General features: G+C 50.3%; 10 protein-coding genes across 10 annotated transcripts; 5 read left to right on the top strand and 5 right to left on the bottom strand.

The window, feature by feature from the left end:
- Positions 1-484: 484 nt before the first annotated feature.
- On the bottom strand, positions 485-2,179 carry Pdw03_2416 (Zinc finger, C2H2; the record flags this gene model as incomplete). Its single annotated transcript, XM_014681678.2, has 2 exons — positions 485-2,034; positions 2,098-2,179. 2 exons carry the CDS (start codon positions 2,177-2,179, stop codon positions 485-487), a joined length of 1,632 nt encoding a protein of 543 aa, XP_014537164.2.
- Positions 2,180-2,444: 265 nt separating this feature from the next.
- Positions 2,445-3,173, top strand: Pdw03_2415 (DNA-directed RNA polymerase I, II, and III subunit Rpb6; the record flags this gene model as incomplete). The annotated part of the gene is made up of 4 exons (XM_014681677.1): positions 2,445-2,482; positions 2,620-2,889; positions 2,960-3,079; positions 3,140-3,173. The coding sequence occupies 4 exons, from the start codon at positions 2,445-2,447 to the stop codon at positions 3,171-3,173; spliced, it is 462 nt and encodes a 153-aa protein (XP_014537163.1).
- A 1,679-nt stretch (positions 3,174-4,852) lies between these two features.
- On the top strand, positions 4,853-5,509 carry Pdw03_2414 (MFS monocarboxylate transporter, putative; the record flags this gene model as incomplete). Its single annotated transcript, XM_014681675.1, has 1 exon — positions 4,853-5,509. One exon carries the CDS (start codon positions 4,853-4,855, stop codon positions 5,507-5,509), a length of 657 nt encoding a protein of 218 aa, XP_014537161.1.
- A 383-nt stretch (positions 5,510-5,892) lies between these two features.
- On the bottom strand, positions 5,893-6,594 carry Pdw03_2413 (N-acetyltransferase (Nat5), putative; the record flags this gene model as incomplete). The annotated part of the gene is made up of 3 exons (XM_014681674.1): positions 5,893-6,064; positions 6,124-6,355; positions 6,426-6,594. The coding sequence occupies 3 exons, from the start codon at positions 6,592-6,594 to the stop codon at positions 5,893-5,895; spliced, it is 573 nt and encodes a 190-aa protein (XP_014537160.1).
- Positions 6,595-7,024: 430 nt separating this feature from the next.
- On the top strand, positions 7,025-8,355 carry Pdw03_2412 (WD domain-containing protein; the record flags this gene model as incomplete). The annotated part of the gene is made up of 2 exons (XM_066100180.1): positions 7,025-7,731; positions 7,797-8,355. 2 exons carry the CDS (start codon positions 7,025-7,027, stop codon positions 8,353-8,355), a joined length of 1,266 nt encoding a protein of 421 aa, XP_065955580.1.
- A 623-nt stretch (positions 8,356-8,978) lies between these two features.
- Positions 8,979-12,322, bottom strand: Pdw03_2411 (Eukaryotic translation initiation factor 3 subunit EifCa, putative; the record flags this gene model as incomplete). Its single annotated transcript, XM_066100179.1, has 4 exons — positions 8,979-9,477; positions 9,535-11,909; positions 11,986-12,210; positions 12,281-12,322. 4 exons carry the CDS (start codon positions 12,320-12,322, stop codon positions 8,979-8,981), a joined length of 3,141 nt encoding a protein of 1,046 aa, XP_065955579.1.
- An 866-nt stretch (positions 12,323-13,188) lies between these two features.
- On the top strand, positions 13,189-13,582 carry Pdw03_2410 (G-protein complex gamma subunit Ste18/GpgA; the record flags this gene model as incomplete). The annotated part of the gene is made up of 3 exons (XM_014681671.1): positions 13,189-13,340; positions 13,393-13,450; positions 13,520-13,582. The coding sequence occupies 3 exons, from the start codon at positions 13,189-13,191 to the stop codon at positions 13,580-13,582; spliced, it is 273 nt and encodes a 90-aa protein (XP_014537157.1).
- Positions 13,583-14,609: 1,027 nt separating this feature from the next.
- Pdw03_2409 (Selenoprotein, Rdx type) lies at positions 14,610-15,433 on the top strand (the record flags this gene model as incomplete). The annotated part of the gene is made up of 3 exons (XM_014681670.1): positions 14,610-14,750; positions 14,955-15,126; positions 15,273-15,433. 3 exons carry the CDS (start codon positions 14,610-14,612, stop codon positions 15,431-15,433), a joined length of 474 nt encoding a protein of 157 aa, XP_014537156.1.
- Positions 15,434-16,368: 935 nt separating this feature from the next.
- Pdw03_2408 (High affinity cAMP phosphodiesterase, putative) lies at positions 16,369-19,390 on the bottom strand (the record flags this gene model as incomplete). Its single annotated transcript, XM_014681669.1, has 2 exons — positions 16,369-19,151; positions 19,210-19,390. The coding sequence occupies 2 exons, from the start codon at positions 19,388-19,390 to the stop codon at positions 16,369-16,371; spliced, it is 2,964 nt and encodes a 987-aa protein (XP_014537155.1).
- Positions 19,391-21,268: 1,878 nt separating this feature from the next.
- On the bottom strand, positions 21,269-22,507 carry Pdw03_2407 (Quinone oxidoreductase, putative; the record flags this gene model as incomplete). Its single annotated transcript, XM_014681668.1, has 3 exons — positions 21,269-21,895; positions 21,953-22,311; positions 22,495-22,507. The coding sequence occupies 3 exons, from the start codon at positions 22,505-22,507 to the stop codon at positions 21,269-21,271; spliced, it is 999 nt and encodes a 332-aa protein (XP_014537154.1).
- Positions 22,508-22,542: the final 35 nt, after the last annotated feature.

The following is a 22,542-nucleotide window of genomic DNA, read 5'->3' as shown; positions in this document are numbered from 1 at the left end:
TCGCATCTATTCATACACAGTCACGCCAAGAGCTAGAAAGAAGCCTTGGCTGATCTAGGATGCACAAAGATTTCACAAGATGCAGTTTTCTTCAGTCCAAGATATCTCATGTTATATTTTCCACCATTGGCAATCAACAAGCGGGCCATAAGAAGACAAGGGCATCTCTGGTCGACAAGCCGGATAGTACGGCGTCGTAAGGCTAGATCGACGATCGCTAGTGAAGTTGGATTCATTTTGAAGCTGGTCCTCCGAGATTTGACTTTGTCAAGTTAACCACACATATACACGAAGCCAACACGCTATTGAGGAACAGGGACTTTCTTGGAAGAAAAGTCCATGCATACAAACGCATCAAGAACGCTAGATAATCGTAACATCGTAGAAATGCCAACCGTCACTATGAACATCACATGGTAAACAATTACAGGGTCAACCAGGGCCGTTTGGTTATGGCTGGGTATCATAGGATCAAAGTCCGGTATCAAAGAGCCGCCGCACTCATTGGGAAATCGTCTTGCATCAAGTAATCAGAATCCAAGCCCGGTTGACTAGGGAGATAAGATGACTCATTCGACTGTGAGCCAAAAGCAACATCCGAGGAGTGGTCTCCTCCTGCATAGGATTGTTGGTAGTAAGACGGGCCATCCTGATCATATCCAAGACCGTAGATTCCCAGCGAGTTAACTCCAGGGGTAGACTCATCGCTAAGCAATGCACGCTGCATAAAGAGGTTCTGGACCTCGTCCTCGGTGCAGCTGTGTTTGGTGGTCATGTGTACCCACAAATCGTAGTTGCGATGGAAACGATGTGGGCACGTCTCAGGGTAAAAGCATGCGATCTGTCGTCCTGTTTCCTCGGCGTAGCCTTGGCCTGTGAGAGCGGAAAGAGTGGAAACAGAATTCTGCGTCGATTTTAGGCTCGCCTTTTCTTGGCGCCGTTGCCTGGCATTCGGAAGACCCAGGTGTGCAACGCGGATGTGGTCTTCGAGGGTCACCTTGTTTCCGTAGCGCTTGCCACAGCCGACGCCATCCCATCCATCCAGCCTGGTGGATTTGGAGAGATCTGTTTCACCGCAGACAAACCGTTTTTCGCCGTCGTGTACTGTGCGAACGTGGACGGTCAGGTTGCCTTGCTTGGTGAAGCTGCGTCCGCATCCGGGGAAAGAGCACGGGAATATCTTTCGCTCTTCAAGAGTGACATTGCCGTGGGCTATCTCGAGGTGGCGTCGCAACCCTCGTGCTGTGGAACAAACCAACGGACACTGGGGACATGAGGGAGGGTGAATAATCCGAATGTGATTTTGTAGACTGGCATACGTGGGGAAGGATACGTCCTGTTTTGCGCTGTCGTCGGCCGTTTCTGATGACTGGGCTTCCATCTGTTCGGCACATTCTGCACAAGTGAATCGCTTCTCGGCATGGACCCTGCTCTGGTGTGTCCGCAGGTTACCAGCCTTGTCAAAAGCCATCCCGCATTTCTCTTTGGTAATTGGGTCCACATAAGTACATGGAAATGGCTTATGGTTCAAGTGAACAACCATGATGTGTTTCTGTAGCGTCGAGTGCTTCCGGAATGTCTGGAGGCAAGGTGGGTAGTCGGTACATCGATACGTATCATGTCCATCGTGTGTAGCGACATGCCGGCGAAGCCGTGACCCGTTCACAAAGCTCTTATTACAACCCGGGTAGTCGCAAACGTAGTCTCGAACACCCGTATGTGCACTCTTGACATGATGTTGAAGGTGAGAAATGCGCAAGAATGTCTTATCACAGCCCTCGGCCTCACACTTGAAGATTCTTTCGTTGTTGTGTGATCGAATATGCTCCTTGAGTCGAGCCGGACGATTGAAGGCCTTGTCGCACCCTTCGAATGGGCAACGTAGGGTTTTGAACTCGGATGGGAATCGGTCACGGCGGGAAGAGGTGGCCGAGAATGGGGTCATTGGAGATCCGTCCATGTCTTCACTCATTAAGCTTGGAGTTCCAGGATCTGAGTACTCGGCGTCAGAGTGATTTTCCTCATAGATCAAGTCTGTAGAAATGTCAGCAATTGGATCACTTTGTCAAAAAACATATACCGAGGACGTAAACTAACCGGAATTGTCTAGGACGCTCTGCTTCTGGTGTCGTTTAGGGGTTATGAGCCCCTCTGATGAGACCTTTCGTTTCATGGCCATCATGAAAAGCCCTGAAAGGGAGGACTGACAAAGAGAAAGTATCTCAGGGCACAAGGAAGTTTGGACGTGAATGTCGAACTGATAATTTTATTTTTTGCCAGAAAGGCGGTGACGGCCAAGGCAGAGGAAGTTTTTCCGCTCCCAGGATTTTTAGCATCAAATCCCACCTCGAGCCCCCCCGACTTGTCTCTCATACCTCTGGGTCTTTCATCACTCGCTTCGGTCTACAAGAACTTCGCTCCTTTTATAAGGTTTAACTGTCATTATGTCTGACTACGGCCACGACGACGACGTCGAAGAGACGTAAGCTACCTCCCTTCACCAGTTTGCCCGGGAATCAGGCGCAAATGAACTTTGCTTCCATTTTGCCTCCAGACAGCCTCCAAATGTGTTCGCATGCACTTTAATAGCCCTATTTTCTAACAATGTGGTGTGCGCAGCTTCGACTACGAGCCCGGCGAGGATGTGTTTGATGAGGAGCCGGAGGAACATGAAGGCCTCGAGGTCGAAGACGGGATTGAGGGAGAAGATTACCCCACCACCAACGGCGACAATGTCGTGGTTTCTGGCGACCCCAATGCAGGATACGCAGGAAAAGTGATGGAGCAGTCGCGCGAGAAGAAAGTACCCAACGATCAGCGCACCACCACCCCGTACTTGACCAAGTACGAGCGCGCGCGTGTTCTCGGTACCCGTGCCCTGCAAATCAGGTCTGTTGCTCTTGATACAAACGAATGCGCATACATTCTGTTGGCTGAAGCTTGCTGACATTTGGCATAGTATGAACGCCCCCGTTCTTGTCGACCTCGAGGGTGAAACCGATCCCCTGCAGATCGCTATGATGGAATTGAATCAGAAGAAGATCCCCCTGATCATTCGCCGATACCTGCCCGATGGATGGTAAGCAATTCTCTGTTCAAAAATGAATGGCGCGCGAGATCTAACTATGCTCGACTCTAGGTATGAGGATTGGACATGCGAGGAGCTGTTGTAGTGGTCAAAACGGTGCCAACCGCTCTCCACGGAGGCTCTTTTCCATCTTTTGCTTTTCTTTGGGTTTCAGCATAGCGTTTGGAGTTCTGGGATTCGAAGAACCGTCGAAAAAAAAAGAGACTTGGATGTCCTTGATGAAACATGGACACCAATGAGGCTTTGTACATGAATCTAGAACGGAAAAAAACATATCCAAAAATAATTTGAACAGTTTATCTTCTTGGAAATACATACTTCAACATGGTAGAAGATGCAGTTATAGCGCATTTAAAGCACATGAGAATTGTTGGTATTTCAATGGTCTTCGGACTTTTCACATGCCTCATATCATTCCTGGTGTCTTTCCATGTGTAATTGAAGCCCCGAGTTCGACAAAGATGCATTGAATTGACAAGATTTTTTGCAGCAGACAAGTTGATATGCACACTTCCATGCCCTCAGTACGAGCATGTCCCACTGATGCCTGTACTAGGAACATTCTCTCTTGACGGAAAAGCAGATTCGGCGATTCTCAATGTTACATCTACCTTGGCTTATGGATCTTACTCACGATGACTAGGTCAGTTTCAGCACCTGGGCAACCAATTTGCCGTCAGTAAGCAAAGATTTTTCTTCAAAAGGGTTGATAAAATAAGAGTAAAGTCGGTTATTTCGATTCATTTAGGTATTCACACAACATACTCAAGTCAAAGTACACTAACTCCATGTCTTGTTCTAGAAAAAGCCCAGTCAATTGTCACATCAACCCTCATCTTATCTCTCGAATGGCCGAATGGCCAACCTCGGAAAGCGCCAGGTAAGCTCAGCTTCGTTGGGGGTTTATACGCCACGTAAATGTCGTGTATCCTTTGCGGTTTCCATCATCTTGCATTTCCATCATCGCACGGCTAAGACTTTTTTTTTAATCAGGCTGCTATACTGCGCTCTCACCCGTGAGGGGGCATATGTTGGACCGATACATGAAACGACATGGGGTCGACTAACTTGGATATAGAGCAAAAGGTCCTCGCTGGTTCCCCAGCCACTCGCGAGGAACGATTCAATTCCTACATATCACCTTGTCCGGAGAAAGAGCCTTAGTTAACGTTCGATACAGGTCCGCAACATGGCTCCAAGCATTAGTCTTATTCGTTCGATTTATCAATCCATGGCTAGTACATGTTCTTCAGCATAAGAATCCTATTGCTAATATGCTAAACAGGGTCCTTATCAATACCTGGGATGCACATCAAAACCTATTACGAACTAGAGTTGCTCGTTAGTACTTCATTATAAACCATTCCTGGGGTTGGATCGTTGCAGTCTTTCCTTCTGATAATGGTTGAAGTCATAACAGGTCCACTGTTTGACACTGGTAACCTTCCATCCCTGATCATATTTGTTGCATTCCTGCTGCCCTTTGGCTGGATGATCACCAGCCTTGCCACAAATTACCAACAACTGACTCTTGTCTGCATTGGACTCGTAGCAGGCTTTCTTTTTGTGCCCTTCGTTGCCATCCTGTCACAGTACTCCCGCTGCAAGAGAGGCCTTACCAACGGCTTGGTTGCCAGTGGCAGCAGGATCTGTGGTGTGATCTACCCAATCCTGTTCGATCAGTTGCAGAAGGTCAGTGTTGCCTAGGCTACCCGAGCACTTGGATTCGTCTGCTTTGGCTTCATTTGCATCTCAATTGGCATCATGCGCTTGCGTATCCAGCCAAAGGTGAAGTGTAAGCTCTACTGGTCGTCTGCCCTGAAAGCCCTAGAGAAGCTGGCCTGTACTACATTCACCATTGTCATGTTCATGGGTTTCTTGGGTTTCTGCAACTTGCTTTTCTATGTGACGTCTTATGCAATAGAGGCAGGCATTGTAGACTCCAACCTGGGATTCTACCTACTCTCTATACTAAAAGCCGCCTCAAACCTTGGCCGTATTGTGCCAAACTTCCTCGCTGAAAAGCTTGGCCCTTTGAATGTGCTCACGCCTGCCGCGCCTATCACTACCGTCCTCGCATTGATCTGGATCCGTTTTCACATCGTGCCTGGCCTCATCATCTTTGCCGTCTTCTACAGCTTCGTCTTGGGTGGGGTTGTGTCTCTGCCGCCTATGGTCATGGCGAGTATAACTCCGGACGTGCAAAACCTGGGCATGGTTTTTGTGGTCACTTTCATCGGCCCACTGATCGCTACTCCAATTGGTGGTGCAATTCTAGCTGATACAAACAAAGTCCTCGGGGCTCAGCTTCTCACCGCTTGCTGTCTCATTGTCTCTGCGGTTCTTGTGACCTGTGTCAGATTCCTGCGCCTCGATCCCAATTTCCATGTCAGAGCTTTAGCCTTGGCTGTTAGCTGCTGAAATTTCTTGCAAATACACCCATCATCACCCCACAGAGGATTCAGTCTTGTTCCAGTTATTTCTTGGCAGGGGAATGCTGAAACGACGAAACCAACCATCAGCTTCACATTTTGGTCATTCTGCATATGGTACTACCTCCCTGCAACTCATACTGTTTCTCTCAATCCAGTGGGAGACACGGCGCACTTCATCTTAACTTGGACGGGAAATGGTAAAAAAAAAACTTATAATACATCTGATTCTGTTCAACAATTTTGTCCACAAAACCCCCAGTCCTATTTAGGCCCTCGATGCCATGAATCCCTGGAAGAAAAAGGCGAGAGAGACAGAAGACAAAGTCATACATAGCCACTTCGATAAAGACCATAAAAAGAGGGGCATTTTTACATCACATCCTCCGGTCCGACAGGGAAATTCTCACCATTTTCTCGCACATGCTCAAGCTTCTTATCTCGACTGCATGGCTTACGCATATCGAACGCATCTTCTCCAGTCTCCGACATCCCCGATGGATCATCGCTATAATAATTAACCACCCGCCGGAAGACAGAGTATCTGTCAATACATAAGTCAATAATCAATTCAAAGTTCACATATCCATAGGCTTCACTTACCCCATTCCTTTGTACATATCATATGCGACTTTATTTCCGGCGCGAACGTAGAGATCCACAAACCAGGCATCTTTACTGTCAGATCCCCGCTCGAGCTGCTCAGTCAATCTGCGTGCAAATCCGAGACGACGCCAGGCTGGGGCGACGGTCAAGACTGTGATGTGTCCGTGCCATGGAGTGTAGTGCTCAGAGTGGCGCATTGCAGGGTGTTGCTCTTCGAGTTTTCCCATAACTAAAGGAACACATCAGCTAGATCTCATGGGAACTGAGGAGATTGTGCCATGTTAGGACTAGAAACATACTATAACCTACAATGCCAGCATCATGGTCCTTGACGGTGCTGAACAACGAAGGCCATTTGTTCAAGTAGTTCAAGTAGAAGCCGAGATCATAGTTCTCAGTAAGGGGGTCAAGATTGGTCAAATTAAGGTCTAGCAGGTCCAATGGGGACATGCGTTCAATAGAACTCATCTTGACATGGTTAATGTGAGAATGATAATGTGGGGTTTGACGCTCTTGTTCTTTTTATGCCGGGCGGTGACGAATATCAGTCGGCGGTGAAGGTTGAAATTGAGTTGTTGATGCACCCCTCCTGCATTCTAATGATGCAGTTACTCTTTTGTTGAGAAGTCTGTCGTTTAACGTGTGCTTTTATATCAATTGATATCAGCCTGGTCTTTGTTCCTTGGAGACAGCGCTATACTACAACATTGAGTCGGATCTAGAGCTATCGAAACGTCCAGTTGAACGTCCTAATCAACAGCTGTTCCTCGTCTGCAGCTGGACTACAACTGCTCGTTCCTTTTCTCTGGCTGAGTTGCCCTTCTTGAGCTCTCTCAGTTTCCCAAATAAAAGCATCCACCAACCCAGGAGGTCCCGTGTGATACCTCCGAACGATTCAATGCCCCTCCCTCCATCTCCCCTGAAACTCTCACACCGCTACCCATCAGCCCCAGACGACTCACCTATCTCCCCTGGAACATCTGGGAATTCGTTTTCACTTGAAAGCCCTCGGTCGCCGCGGATACCCCGATTATCTGCACCACCGTCTCCCATCGCGTCCCGCCGTAACTCTAACGCCATGAGTGGGTCCCGCAGAGAATCCGGAGACTTCTCTGGCACCGTTGATACGGGCGGTGGAGGACTGGGAAACCTAGCCGATGAGCTAGCAGATGCATGGGGAGAAGAGGAAGATGGATATGGATATGCGTCAGGCCAGGACATTAGTCGTGCGGGATCACAGCAAATGGGTCACAGTGATGGAGAAGAGATATATATGCAATCAGCGCACAGCGTGCGCTCCCGGTCACCTTCCCTCTCACCAGCAAGAGATTCGCACAATCTGTCAAGGAATAAACACCGTGCAACCCATTTGCGGCAGCACCGCCGGCAGGAGTCACAATATGATGGCTCTGATTATGGGCCTGATTCCGATCTGGAAGAGGCGGATATCTCTCCCGCCTTGGAAAACCAATTGGCTGAGATTGAGAGTCTCGCTCGACGGGGTATAGAGAATAATGGAAGCGAAAGTGACCGTGTCATTCAGCGAACGGTCGAGTCATTGAAAGATCTTGGTGGACAAAGTGGGATTGAGAACAGTGCTATGAGGCAAGTTCAAATTCTCCAGGCTTAACACAATTTCACCGACCCTGATTGCTTATCTCTAATCGCAGACTTATCACCGCTCATTCCTCAATCACATCACATCTCACCCACCAAACCCGCGCCCTCCAATCCCTCGTCCACCCACTCCTCTTCTCTCCATTCCCTCTCCTTTCCGACGATGCCATCGACTCTCTCATGCCCCTCATCGACGAAGGATTGTTGCCAAATCTCCCTTACCCCTTCTCAGAACAACAAGACTCTCGATCAACAACCCCTCAGTCATCCGCACAAGACCCCCTGGCCTCTCTCCAAGCCCTCATTTCGCAAACCGCAGAGATCACACACACACTTCGCGGCTTAAGCGACACCCTCTATGAGTCGAGACAATTGACTTCAACAGCGTCCCGTCGGTTACGCTCTGCGCGAGAACTCGTCGCTGATATTCGGCGAGAAGAAGATAGTCGCGAAGAGGGATCGCGATGGATCGAGCGCGGTGAGTGGGACCGTCGGCTCAAAGACCGAGAGGCTGGGAAGGTCTGCGGCGATGTAGTCAGTGGATTTGAAGCTGTCTGCGGGGAATGGAGGGAGAAGCTGTTTGGAGCTAATCCTGAAGTCGCCGCTGCATAAGTTCGATGTTGATGTTCAAGACTTGATCATTTTTGCGACTGTGTTTCTGTTTCCTCGGGTCAGGATCATAGACTGCTATCTTTTCTTTCATGTACCTTTTCTACTCTTTTGTCAGATATCCATGTTGATGTTTACTAGGCCATCTTCCTTGTCTTCTCGTCCTAGTTGTTCATAGAGAGCTTTCGAGGTTACATGCTTGTAAACTTGAAATTGTGATACCATCCAATGCAATTTGTTTAAAAGATTCAGTCTTGGTCTACTAGCTCGAAACCTTTAAAGAAAAGTACCCGCTCCGATATGCATGCTTGTATGCAACCTGTGCATGTGCGGGGCCTAATGGTCCTTCAAGGTGAAGATCCACTCAATTCCGTCATTCTCCATGTTAAAAATTCTTAAGAATTGTCTAAAACGTCTATAGAACCACCAAATAGTACCAAAAAAACTAGGAAAAGATTATATCATATTCCGAGCGAGCTGAAAGACAGAACTGTGGCCCCCATTAACAAGTGACAGGGTGAACATGGGTGAATGATACACGAAATATGCAGAAGGGTCATGAAAATAGCGCCAAAAAGAAATGAGCTTGGGTACACTTTTTAACGGGAAAGTCGTAGCTCGGTCGTTTACTGCTGCTGCTGCTTCCATTTGGGGACCCACTTGCCACCGGCGGCGGGCTTGGATTCCGAAGCGGGAGCAGGAGACTGGGAAGAGGATTCACGGGGTTGACGAGGCGCCCAGCGCTCGGTAGGAGCCTCACGGGGCAGAGCCTCGCGGGTTTCACGGGGCTCGTGGGGGGCAGGTGGAGGGGGGGCGGATCCAGCGCTGGCGGAGGCACCGGGGCGCAGGTGGGGAGGAACGTATCCACCCTTGCGGAGAGGGGCGGGCTCATCGCGGACCGGGGCGCGAACGGGAGCGCGAACGGGTTCGGCGGGGACACCACTGGCTTCCTTGGCTGCTTGACGTTCTCTCCAGGACGAGGGGGCGGCTCCAGTGCGTGCAGCGATATTGAGACGGGGCGCGGTTCGTTCGAATGGCTCTTCGTATCCACCCTTGCGAGCCGCGCGGCGGGCTTCGGCTTCGGCCTCTCTCTGTTGCTGCTTGAGGGCGGTCTCGTCCATTTTACTGAATGTCAAGTTAATATCAACGTTTGAGGTGCAACTAGAGCAAGGGAATACTGACGATCGCTGTTCATCGCGCTTGGCCTTCTCCTCAATCAAGATACGGCGGCGCTCCTCCTCGCGGGCGACGCGTTCCTGCTCCTCGCGCTCAGCACGCTCCTGCTCCTCCTTGCGACGAGCCTCCTCTTCCTCGCGCTCTTGCTTCTCACGGCGGCGGCGCTCCTGGACCTCCTTGACACGCTGCTTCTTCTTAGCCTCGAACTCGCGCTCGGCGGCCTTGCGACGCTTTTCGAACTCCTCGTGGCGCTTCTCGGAAACTTCTCTGCGGAAGTTGCTGAACTGAGGAACGAGACGACCCAGACGGTGCTTGAGGGCAACAGCCTCGGCGTGCTTCTCCTTGGCCTCGCGCTGCTCCTCGGCAACTTGCTTCTCGTAAAGATCCTTGTCGAGCTTCTTCTGAGCATCGTAATCGGCGGAGATGTGCTTCAGTTCCTCGCGACGGAAGGCACGCTCCAAGTGGTCGATACGCTTAGCAGTGGTGCGGATACGGTCATTCAGCTCATTCTTCTCCTTCTCGAGCTGAGCCAGCTTCAAAGCACGCAGGCGGTTGGCATCAAGCTCGTCAAGGTCGATCTCGCTGACGTCAATACCCTTAACACCAGTCTTGAGCTCCTCGAGCTGCTTCTTGAGCTCCTCCTGGCGAATTCGGTCTTGCTCATCCTTGATACGCTTGAGCTCCCGGTCACGCTGCTCATCCGCCAGGCGCTGCTTCTCGGCATCCTGGAGCTGCTGAGCACGGACACGCTTGCGAGTCTCCTCCTCACGCTGCTTGCGCTGCAGGGCATCGGTAGCGGCTTCCTTCTTCTTGTCGATAAGAACGCGACGGGCAAGGGTCTGCTCATGCTCCTGGGTGGCACCGGCAATGGCGCGGGCCTGAGCAGTCTGCTTGGCCTGAAGGCGAGCCTGGCTGTAGGAGGGATCAACGTACATGCAGGCAACGTGGAGAGTCTTGGCGAGACGGGCGACCTGGAAACGGGCAATCTCGGCGGGAGTGTGCTGCAGACGCTGGACAGAGCCAACCTCACTCTCGGCGGAGCCAGCACCGCTGCCGGCGTGGGCAGCCTTGGCAGAAGAGAAGACATCGGAGTCGAAGGTCAAGACTCCGGAGATGTGGTCAACGCGAATAGCGAGATCACCCTTCTTGCAACCGTTCATGATGAACTTCTCGATCATGGCGGGGGTGATCTGGAAGGGAGCGGGGAACTGGGCAAGCTCGTAGACAAACTTGAGCTCAACGGACTCGTAAACCTGGGACAGCTGCTGGAACAGACGGGTGAGAATGACCTGCTGCAGAGGCACAACGTACTTCTCCATCTCGGGGTCGTCACCAATCTGCTTGAGAATGGGAGTAATTTTCTTGCAGATGGACAGAGGGTGGAAGTCAACCTCGAGAATGTTGTACAACTCGCGGATTTCGGGACGCACACGGCGGAGCAGACCCTTGTTCAGAGCATCGCGGAAGAGCACAGTACGGGTGGGCGAGGTGGCCATGCCGAGAAGGTTAGTGAGACGGGTGTTCTTGTTCTTGCGAGCTTCATCCACATCAACCAAAGCGCCGCGGGAGCGAGAAGTGCTGATAACGGGGATGGACAGAGCGGAGAGAAGGACGAAGGACGCGGCCTTGGTCATCTCGAGCTCGGTGACCGATGGGTTATCCTTCTTGGAGCTCTGGCCGCTAGCCAGGGCTACGGAAGAAAGACGGAGAAGATTGTAATAGCGGTTGTAAGCGGCGGCGTGGAAGAGGTAGTTCTCGCTGACCAGGAAAATGCGGGCGAGCTTCTCGTAGTAGTTGGCCATCATGATGTTCTTGGCGGGGCGCTTGCTGAGGTTCAACAGAGTGTGGATGTCCTCAATGCTGCGGAAAGCCTCCTGCCACAGCTCCAACTCAACAGCAACGTTCAACTGCTGGAAACGAGTGTCGAGATGACGCTGCAGGGTGTCAGCGTCGCTCAGGTTGATGGCGTGCATCTGCGAGGAGTACTTGGCGGCATTCTGAACGTGGTTGCGCAGAAGCTCACACAGACGACGGAACTCGGTCTTGCGGGCGTACTTCTGGCAGAACTTGAAGGCCTGGAGGGCAGTCGACTGGTACATGACCTCAAGACGGGCATTGTTCTTCAGGATCTCGAGAACGGTGCGGTAGGTCTCCCACAGGAATTTGAGCCAAGGGGTAACAACGGCGCGGTCGGTACGGTCGCGAGACTGCTCACCGGAGACAGTAGCAAGGAGGATGGTCTCGGGGGTTTCGATGGCCTCCAAATCTTCAACGTTGGAGGAAGGAGCGGCAGACTCGAGGGTCGACTGAATCTCGTCGGCCTTGGCCTGAGCCTCGGTAACCTTTTGCTCGGCGAGTTCGATGAACTTCTTAAGAACAATCTACAGAGATGAAAGAATCCTAGATTAGTGACAAGTCTCAAAAAAAATTTTTTTACCGAAGGTGATCAACACGAACCTCGATAGTGCCGACATTAGTGTTCTGGGCAATGTTCTTGTACTGATAAAGACCATCCTTGGCGGCCTTGCCCTTGCGAAGGTCAACGGACAGCTCAACAAACAGGAGCATCACCGGCTCGAGGGAGGCGATGGGGCTGCTACGGGTGCGCTTGGAGGTGACATGTTCGTGGAGGACAGTCAAGGCGGCGGCAGCCTGGCCGACGGCGATAAGTTCCTGGGCCCTCTGTTGGAGATGTAGTGATTAGCAACCAATCCATGTTGTGTTTCGCGGCGACGGCGACGGCGACGCTTACCTTGAGGACATTCTCAGGCTTAATATGCGGAGGGGGCGGCATGATGGGTGGATGCCCCTTGGAAAAGGATCAAAGCTGACTGATAAGAAATTAAAAAATTGGAAAAAAAAAAAGATGAGTATAGCCAGCGACACACACGGGCAGCTGGTAAGAATGCGATTAGAGATGCTGCCACGCGAATACCCGATAACGAGGGGAAGATTCACAGTGTGCGTGTTGAGGCCGGAGCAAAAATTGGATACCGCCAATGTTCCCACTTCGCGTTAAGCGATTGTTATCACGTGCTGTGGCCTGAGGCAGAACCTCAAAAGTACATGGGCAGATGCAGCTACGAGGATGTGTCATATTTGCTTACTGTGCATTGTGATTCAGATGTATTATTGGTCAACTAAAATATCCCGAGTCAGCTATTAATATTTTGATCCCAACTATCTCATTCCGACCCCGAAACTGAAGTTCATCATAAAGAAAAATCAGAGTTCGAAGAGGAAGTACCGGGTACAAGTTGTGCATTGTCTCCACTCTATAAAACAGCAGCAGTACCCCGATCCGGTCCAAGTACCGGGTACTTTTCCCGCGAATAATTTCCCCCCCCCCCCCAGTATAACATTTACCAAACGTAACGCGTAAGGAAAAAAAGGGAAACACACGGACCTGCCCCCAGGGATCTCCTCAGGAAAATCCCCTCTAAACAGCCCATTCATTTGTCCATTCTCTCTCTTGGAACACTCGAAACCCGACTCCTTCACCTTCTTTTTCTTTTCCTTCTTTGTCCGGCGTCTTGGCCCCTGATTACCCGGCCCCCCCCCCCAAACCTAATTCTTACGCCCTTGGGACACCTGCCGATCCAAAACCCCCCTCTCCCCCCTTTCTCCATTCGCGCTTCTTTCACAGTTCAACCCGTCACGATGGCTCCCTACGAACTTCGATCCGGGGGCGATGTCAAGAACAAGAAGCAGAGTGTTGCCGATTTGAAATATCGTCGACTGACCGAGCTCAATGGTCGTCTAAAGGAGGATCTGGACCGTCCACGGGTCAAGGTCTCCGAGGCAGCTCTCTCGTTCGTCCAACTGTCCTTGCACAAGACAACCGATAACTAACAGCTCTAACAGTCTCATCAACTACTGCAACAACACTCGCGACTTTATGGTTCCATCCGTATGGGGACAGGTATGTGACCGGCTTTTTCGATCGGTTCATCGCGCGCGCCCATGTCCAAAACTAACTCCATTTTCCTAGGTCGACAAGCGCGAAGATCCCTATGCTCCTCAGCAACAGGGAGGTTGCTGCACCGTCATGTAATGCACTCACGACGGGAACCTTTTTCGCCATGACATTTCGCTCTCCTTTTTCTTCTTCTCTTCTACTTAATTCCGGGCCCCATTTGACGATCACCCCTCTTGGACCCGAACAAAGCACTATGATTGCTCGCGCGGACAAAAATTTCGGCTTGAAAGAATCGTCTGCTGGTCTTGCACGAACCCTTCCACGCCTCCGGGGATCATACGAGTCTCGTTGTGCTTTGTCGCCCTTTCCGCCCTTCCGGTCCCCTTTGTCCGAGGACTTTGCAGACAGTGCACTTGACGATGCACTTGCTGCGCCTCACTTCTTCTTATTCTTCTTCTTATTCTTCTTCTTTTCTTCTTCTTTGAATTGCACCATTCCCCCTTCTCGCTACGTTTGCTTGGGATCGGCCTTTTCTACTTCTTTTTTTTTTCTCCCATGTATCCTTTTCTTACGGATTCTCACATCTTCAAAAAGCCTCTATGTCAGTCAGGGCGTGAGAGTTGCTATTCATGTATCATAGATTCGCATGACCAATACCATACCGATCTAATTGAATTTGCGATTGTAAATCGGCCCCAAATTCCGGCAATCACATCTTGCGATTTGCTTGGCTGGGGATAACCCGGTAGTCGAGTTCAGCCCTCGGCCGAATATGGCCTTGCATGGCTTAAATTGGAAATTGGTGGTTCTTACTTAACAACCATTCTGGTATATCATGTACACGTACAGCAGATTTATTACCCCAATCCACTACTCCATACTGTAATATAAAATTGTAAGAAAGTACTTGAGATTTACCAATCACCGATCCCCGCTGACATCATCCACATCCCCATCCCACTTGGCAGTTCTGGAAATCACTGAATATGCTACATCTCCTGTCTCCAGAAATACGGACTCCAATCTATCCAACTGTATATGTTGTACAATATATACCCCTGTCATTCGTCATCCAAACCACTCCACACACACCACAGTAAACCCCTCATCTACTCGCTCCAATCACACCACTTGCATCGTCATCAATCCCCCAACACCCACCATGGCCGAATCTACACACCAGTCGACCCCATTGGACCTAACCCCTGATAACAGCGCCAAAATCGCACTGGCGAACGCCCATCTCCCCCGCATCTCAATCCAATTCTGCACACAGTGTCGTTGGATGCTCCGTGCTGCATATGTACGTTGCTATCTTTCTTATTTTCCTATCATGTTGCCTTGTAGTTGGATCTTTCCCGGCGGGGTTGGTGTGTGATTGGGTTTTGAAATTGGGTTTCGTGATACTTGATATATCATCACCATCAACATGACCATAGACAGAATCTACTCACTGACCTGACCATTACGAAGATCAACGTGTGTGCTAACAAAAATAAAATCACAGTTCGCTCAAGAACTCCTCTCAACTTTCAGCACAGACCTCGGCGAAGTAGCCCTCGTTCCTAAAACTGGTGGCGTGTTCACGGTGACGATATGGCATGGTGCGGTGCATGACGGGGAGATGAAGACGCAGGAGGTCATTTTGTGGGATCGGAAGAGGGATGGAGGGTTCCCTGGTAGGTTTGAAAAATTTTTTTTTTTTTTTTTCAGGGGGGTTTTGTTCTATTTGTTGAGTCTCTGGGAGTCTGCATTCGTTAAATGCTGCGTGGGAGACTTGTTGATGTGTGCGATTTCATCTAACCGTTCATCTTCCGTCCTGCAGACGTCAAAGCGCTCAAGTCCCTTGTGCGGAATGTTATTGCTCCCAATAAGGATTTAGGACATACGGATCGGGCCTTAAATAAGGAGAGGGGTGCGCAGGAGGTAAAGAAAGAGGAGAAGGGGGAGAGTCAGGATAAGGCGAGCTGTGAGGATTGTCAGTGAGACGAGGTATTGGGTGTTATCAACTTGAACCTGCTATCTATGTCTATGTTTAATTGGTTTTGATAGGAAACCTATTTTTAGATCGTGCTGCAGGTGGCATGATGCTGGAACTACATGTAGATGGTAGGAAGATATAACTATAGGTTACAATCGCTACAAGCCCAAGAACAAAATTGATAGTCTCACTGTACACATCACATTCATTATCGCGCAGAGCGGAAGAGTCTAACAAGAGTCAATGTAAAAAAAAAGAGAAAAAGAATGAGACACAAGAGGAGCAAGTGCAGATGAGAAAAGAAGAAAGCCCACTCCAGTAAGAGATAGTACGCCGGCCTATCACCGAACTCTAGGACAAAAGAACCACCCAAGCATCACACGAGGGCGGAGCAAAAAAAAAAAACAAAAAAAACAAAAAAAAGAGAGATGAAGGAAGGTGTAGAGGTAAGGATAAAAGAAAACAGATATCCGTGGTCAGCACACAGCAGGTGGGTGAGCCCGACGCAAATAATCCGATGGCAGATGTAGTAGGACATACCGATGCCAGTATCAATTGAGAGGAGTACGTGATAAAACGTGACTCTCAGTCTCAAAGGGAGAGAAGATCGCGGTAAACATACAACATCTTTGTCTTGATGCTGTGATTGCCCAGACACGGTTTGTATTTGCTTCCGTGTCGGTGACAAATTCAATGCGTCCAGCGGAAGGTAAGAAGGTATCGTAAACGACTTCGTAGAGTCGTGACCAGGAGAACCAATGCGGTGGGAAACCGAAATTCCAAAGTCCGGCATCTTCGACTGGTCGAGTCGTGAATTCATGGAACACCAGTGTGGTCTCAAGGCTCATTGCAAAGTGAAATGTTCATAGAACCATGGCAGCATTATACGCAGCTGGAGATGCTTCAAAAGCGAAAAAGCACCAGCCCAGGATGGCAAAAATCAGGTCTCACCGCGGACCTCATGCGAATGGTTGCGACGTTTCCAGAAAGCAAGTCGAAGCCGACTCCTCTTCTTAGGAAGTCTGCGGGTACCTTGAGAGTCATCCACTGGCGGAGGTTCGTTTTTGATGCTTTCACCCGTAATCGTCGAATGGGTCGTGCTGCGGGTTCCGTGAGGTCCCAGCCTAGAGAAGTCTTTACCGGTACCATCTGCGGATCGAGTTTGACCGCGAGCGATGATAGAGCTACGACCGGGGCTGTAACCGCCTGCGGGCTCCGATAAATTTGAAGGGTACACGTCCGCTGTGCTCGGACGTGTACTATTGTTGTCCAGCCCTCCAAGATCACTTGGCGCGGCACTATCCCCAGAGCCTCGCTTTTCATCGCCGCTATCTACAGCCAAATAGCTCGAGGTATTAGTTGCAGGAGATCTCGGTGACATGATGTTGCTATAGATGCTTTGCGTCCGTGTGCAACTATTGCGATTTGAGCCCGTTCGAGCAGACGAACTGTTGTGCATATGGTGACGTTGGGAGCCGCGTTGAGAACCATGTGGAAGACCTTGGCGGGAGTTGCTTAGTCTCTCGGCAGCCCCAGACGCATGATTACGCTCCACTGGTCCTGCAGCAGAACCACCACCGCAGGCGGAGTTGGCATACAAGACGGCGGCTAGAAGAGCCGGATCATCGGTAACAGGGCTTGTTTCTGAAGGAGGGTGATGTAGCTGTGTTGTAAGAGACCCACGGGTAGACTCTGGCATTCCTGGAATAGAGAATCTAGAAAGGTCCGGCATGGCGCTAGAAGACTTCCGAGATGCAGTCGCCAGCGCAAGGGGACTTCCGGTGATCTCAATCTGAGGACCTGCGGTATCGGGCGACACAACCGGTTCAAGATTGTTTTCGTTGAACTCGCCCGAGTCTGGACTCATGGAATATTTGACTCTATCCGCTGCGCCATCGCCTGAATCGACGGGCGGCCTTTCAGGGGGTTCGGGGCTGTGGGAGCGAGGCGAAACAGTGATCTCGGGCCGTTTTTCAATCGGAAGACCTTGCTTCTTCAGCTCCTCGTTAGAAAGTTCTTGCCACTGTGCCTGATTGCGACGGATATGGTCTGTAGTGAAATGCAACTGCGGCAGAAGGTCGGAAATGCCTTCGAAGAGCGGCAGGGCAAAAATTGACATGAATCCAATTTGACCAGTAGCCAATTTGTAGATGTTGCCTAATTCGGGTGGCCCGCCAAACAGGGCGGTTTCCATTCCAACCTCCCTTTCCATCTCACCCTGGTTGGCGAATTCCTCTTGCAGTATCTGCGTCCACTTCTTTGCAACTTTCCAGGGTCGAGCCACGTTGCTGATATCGGCGCATTTAATCAATAACCCACAAATAAGAGTCTTGTACATGTCCACATCTTGTGGCTTCCAGCCATCAACAGATCGGTGGTTTTCGTAGAACCGTTCTTGGAAGGAGCCCATTCGCTGCATGAACTTCTGGTGCACGCCCATGTCAGTGGCCAGGATGGAACTGATCAGAAGCTTTCGCAGCTGATTGTCCTTGAATGCCGCAGGCCAATGCCGACGCAAAATTTGAGAAAACGCGGCGCAGTGGAACGCCTCCAAGACGGAATTGTCGTTGTAGAGCTGTGCAAGGGGTGCGTTGAGTTTTACAAGGAAGAAATTGTTGACGCCTGGGTGGCCAACATCATGACCAATGGCTGAGATAAGGAGAGTAAGGGTGTCGAATGGCGTGAGAAGGGAGGTGATGGGAGTTTCAGGGACAGGAGATTGACCAGTGGATTCATATGGAGGCAACGCACCAATTTGTAGTAGGAAGGAAAAGACGGATTGCAGCACATCAATCGCATGGCGGAAATTGTGGTAAAGCACGAAGGAATTATACGCGGCGCGGCAAGCGAGAAGGAAGGTTTGCAATTCATCGGGGGTCAACCGCCAAGGGTCCAGTCCTGGCATGGTGAAAGCATGCTGTATCATCTCACAAGCGCCAAAGACCAGTTCGTCCTCGGTAAACTGATGAGCGCAGAATTTCCAACTGCCTACCTGCTCTTTGATGAAAGGGATACGCGCGGGATCAAGATTGAGATCCAGCTCCTGGAATTCATCATGAATGACTTCTTCTGGGTTGCAAATTCCTTTCATGAGCTTTGAAACCATGGCTTCTCTTAGATAAGAATACGGCTGCTCATCATGCACACCAACCCAAGAAAGCTTTCGTTGCTTTCTTCGTGCGAGAAATCGGGACATCTCTCTCTGGGCCGCTTTCCGGGTACGGTAGGCATGAACCACAAGCCCTTGAATCCGCGACCGATCTAGCGGGGCAGTCAAGACATCCATAGCACCGGCATCAAGACAGCGGGCAATCTGTTTGTACTCCACCGTGAGAGGTCCTGGGGGATCTGGGTGACTGGTAGGACCGGTAGCCGCATTGTTGCTGAACGCATCGGTAGGAGGAAGACGCAAAATAGCAATTGGGATGACCAAATTCGGGCCCTCTTGGGCCTGGATGTCGTTCGAAACACCCGATAAAAGAGACAAGCCCCTTGCTTCATCGGACTGTGTTGAAAATGTGAACGCGCGGTGGATGGAGCTCGGTGACGGAGGAGCGTTGTCTGCCCACGAGGCACGACTGGCTTTTCGACGAGCCAGGTTCGATTCTTCTCCACTAAAATCCACCTCGAAAAATGCAAAAATCGGGTCACACTCGCTGCCCGACCGGTCGGTAAGCTCGGCTAGCTTGGCGGCAAAGGAGGAACCATTGTGGCAGAGATAGACTGCAAGAACAAGAGTGATTAATACACCATCCAACACAGCGCAGTGTGCGGGACCTACCTTGTTTGCATACTAACAACAGCTGCTCCACGTCTGCCTGTAGGGCCTCTGGTTCTTCGGGGGTTGCAAAGGAACCCGCGGACGATATTGTTGAAGCATCGATAGAATTTCTGCGCACCCATCTCTCCGACCGCACTCGGTCGTCAATGTATAGGCCTGCGCAATCCACGCGGTCAACCATGGTTGTCGTAAGGTGTGGAACGACCCCCGATCAGGCAGGGTCGCTGGAATCACAATATTGGTAAGCACTCAATCGGAGTGAAGAAAAGGGAAGGATTCGGTCGGAGCGGTCCTGACTCGCATATGGCTCGGATGACGAATATCGAGGTGTTCAGCTGGGGGTGTGATGGATGGTCCGAGTGACAAGGGCGGGTTTGAGAAACGGAAAAATAAAATTAAAAAAACGAGCGGCGAGGTTGGGGGATATGGAAGATCGAGAGAGAGATCCCAGTGAATCGATACAAAGAAAGTCGGGAGAAGGAATGGCAGGAGTCGGCAAGCTCTCAGTTCACCAAATTGAACAATGGAGTTGTTTCCTGCAGCGAGGCAGTCCGAGTCGCGTTGTGGACTGGAGGTTCCGAGACAACCCCCAGAGCCTAGACTCCTATTTTTGTCGCACTAAACAGACCGAGCGCGCAACCCACTTTTTCCACCCCGGGATCGGATTCGGAAGAGCGATGGGATGAAAGCGACACGTGAGTCGAGGATGAAGGGGGTTCAATTGGTGAAAGAACAGAAAGGGAGAAGCGGGAAAAAGGACGTCAGTTAGACATGGTGTGTAGCGTGTAAGCGTGTGAGTGGTGAGATTAAGAAAAGATGAAAAAGGAGAAAAGAGAAAGAAGTTGTGAAAGAACAAAAACAGGCTCAAAGCTGAGGACAGTGGAGGGGCGAACACGGGGAAGGGGCTTCTTTCCTCCTTCCAGAAGGCCTTGGAGCGGGACGGGATGATCCTCAAGTAATCTTAGTGACAGGGTTACTAGCAAGGGTCAGGTAAGTGATTTTGGTTATCGATGTTTTTTTTTTTTTTTTCTTACTACTATAGGGAGGAGTCTTTAGATACGCGGTGGTAGGCAGATGATCCCCGATATTACAGATGTCTACCTTCTTTTTTTTTTTTTTTTTTCTCTTGATACTATCGCTTCTCCAGCAGAGCCTCCGATCGTAACCCAGTGGACCCAATGACGCCTCTCTCTCTCTCTCTCTTTTTTTTTTTTTTTTTTTTTTTTCTAGAAGGCCAGCGGGTTAGTAAGCGCAGATTCTGTAACACCAAACACCTGGTTCTAAAGTGGCTATGTAGTTGAGATGACTTCAAAAGCCCCGAGATTAGTGGAGAGATAGAACCCCGGACGGATCTAGTCGTGATGAGAGAGAGATGTAAGAAATGGAATTGCATTATAAATCAAGGTGTCAAAGACTCACAAGTACATTGTTGAACTAGGATATGAATACAATGTACTCCGTACCACTCTGCAGAATCAAAAAATAAAAAAAGAAAAAGCCCCCCCAAAAAACCAGAGTGGATAGGGCGTTTGGGCCCATTTGGGGCCAAATCTGACTGCCAAGGTGATCTCACTGATTAGTCGTTCCCGTCTCCACTTCCGGAAAAGGATCATTGCACCGCTTGACACAGTCTAATGCAATGATCTTTGAAGGTTACGAAGACGTCAGATAATCATAGGCTCTATACAGGTATATATGGATGTATGATGGCTAATGTTGATATGAACTGTGAACCTTACCCCCATCCACGGCTCAGTATGGGTGCCATGGGGGGTTGGGACCCTGGGCCAATCAAAGGGATAGCTGGATGTCTCTACTACTTTCAAGGTACTTTCAACCCATCCTGGTCAGGTTGCAATCTACTACGGTTGCTCTGTGTATTCTGCATGCTGCAAATGGCAATGGGGGTTCCTACGTTGATCGGTGGATCACTGCCTATCAGATCGTGCACAACGATTATCTCCAATTTGGATACAACGTACGTCAAATTCACCGATGAAAATTGTGCTGTGCAGGGACTAATTCCATATGGAGTTGGAGAGTTGAAAGAGCTTCACCTCTACTCCAAAACACAAATGATCTTCCCTTTAGTAGTGTTGCTCTCAAGCAACGTATGGGCCGCCTCAATCTCCCCAAATGGAAAGATTTTCTCCACAAAAACTTTAAACGTCCGATCACAGAACCGAGGCAAAGCATGCTCCACAAGCGTATCCCTCAATCTCCGCTGGTATCCAAGATCCCGACTGCGTAGCGTACTCCCCTCAATTCGAACACGCTTGAACAGTAACGGCGCAATATTAACTCCCTCGGGTAACTTGCCGCCACCCATAAGACCTAGCAAGACGATACGGCTGTCACGAGCCGCTACGTCAAGATTACCCTGAAAATACGTCGCGCCGATGAAATCGACTGTTAGATCGACACCTGCGCCAGACGTCGCCCTCTGGATCTCGGCCGCCCAGTCTTGGGTCTTGTAGTTAAAGGCCTTTGTCACACCGAGTTCTTTTTCCAGAAAGTCGATTTTCTCTTGTGAGCCCGCTGTTGCGTAGATGGCTTTTGCGCCGGCGTCTTTCGCCAGTTGGATTCCCGAGATTGAGACTGAGGATGCGCCAGCGTGCCAGAGGACGGTTTGGCCCGATTGGAATTCGCCAATTAGGAACAGCGCTTGTGAAGCCGTGATCCAAGTCTGTGGGGGATTTGGTTAATGGAGTGCCATTCTGGGAGAGGTGATAGATGTGCCCACCTCCGGAACTCCGGCGGCCTCTTCCCATGATAGCTCTTTCGGCTTGTGCATTAGCATGTGTATTGAAACGGCGATGTACTCTGCATAGGCGCCGCCGTATGCAAGACCGAATACTTCATCACCGATCCTGAAGTCTTCGTGTCCGTCTGGCCCGAAGCTCTCGATCACGCCGGAGAACTCTACGCCCATGATTGGTGGTGCTTGGGCTGGAAGAGGGTACAGGCCCTCACGCTGAAGCAGATCCATGCGGTTCAGGCCGAAGGCCCGGATCTTGACGATGGCTTCGCCATCTGCGGCGGTGGGCTTGGCGATCTGGTCGATGAAGAGATTTGCTGCGGGACCTTTGCCGCCTTTAATGCCTGGGCATTGTTAATTTGGGGATTGAAATTGTACGGAGAGTTGGAGAAAGGGATATAGAGGAAAGAGGGTGCGGAGGGCAGATGGGTTGACAAGGTTCATGAATGACCCTCAAAGCTTCAAAATGATGTAGATGACATCAGGTGGGGGGCGGGGGGACATTCTTCAACCCCGCGTTCACTTACCGATAGCTCGCATGGTGTCGCTCGACCTGAGTGATATAGAAAGTGTCC

This window comes from Penicillium digitatum, chromosome 1 (genome assembly GCF_016767815.1).
Source record: "Penicillium digitatum chromosome 1, complete sequence".
Lineage (NCBI taxonomy): Eukaryota > Fungi > Ascomycota > Eurotiomycetes > Eurotiales > Aspergillaceae > Penicillium > Penicillium digitatum.
Note: the sequence above shows the minus strand (reverse complement) of the source record. Positions and strands in the feature narration are given on the sequence as shown.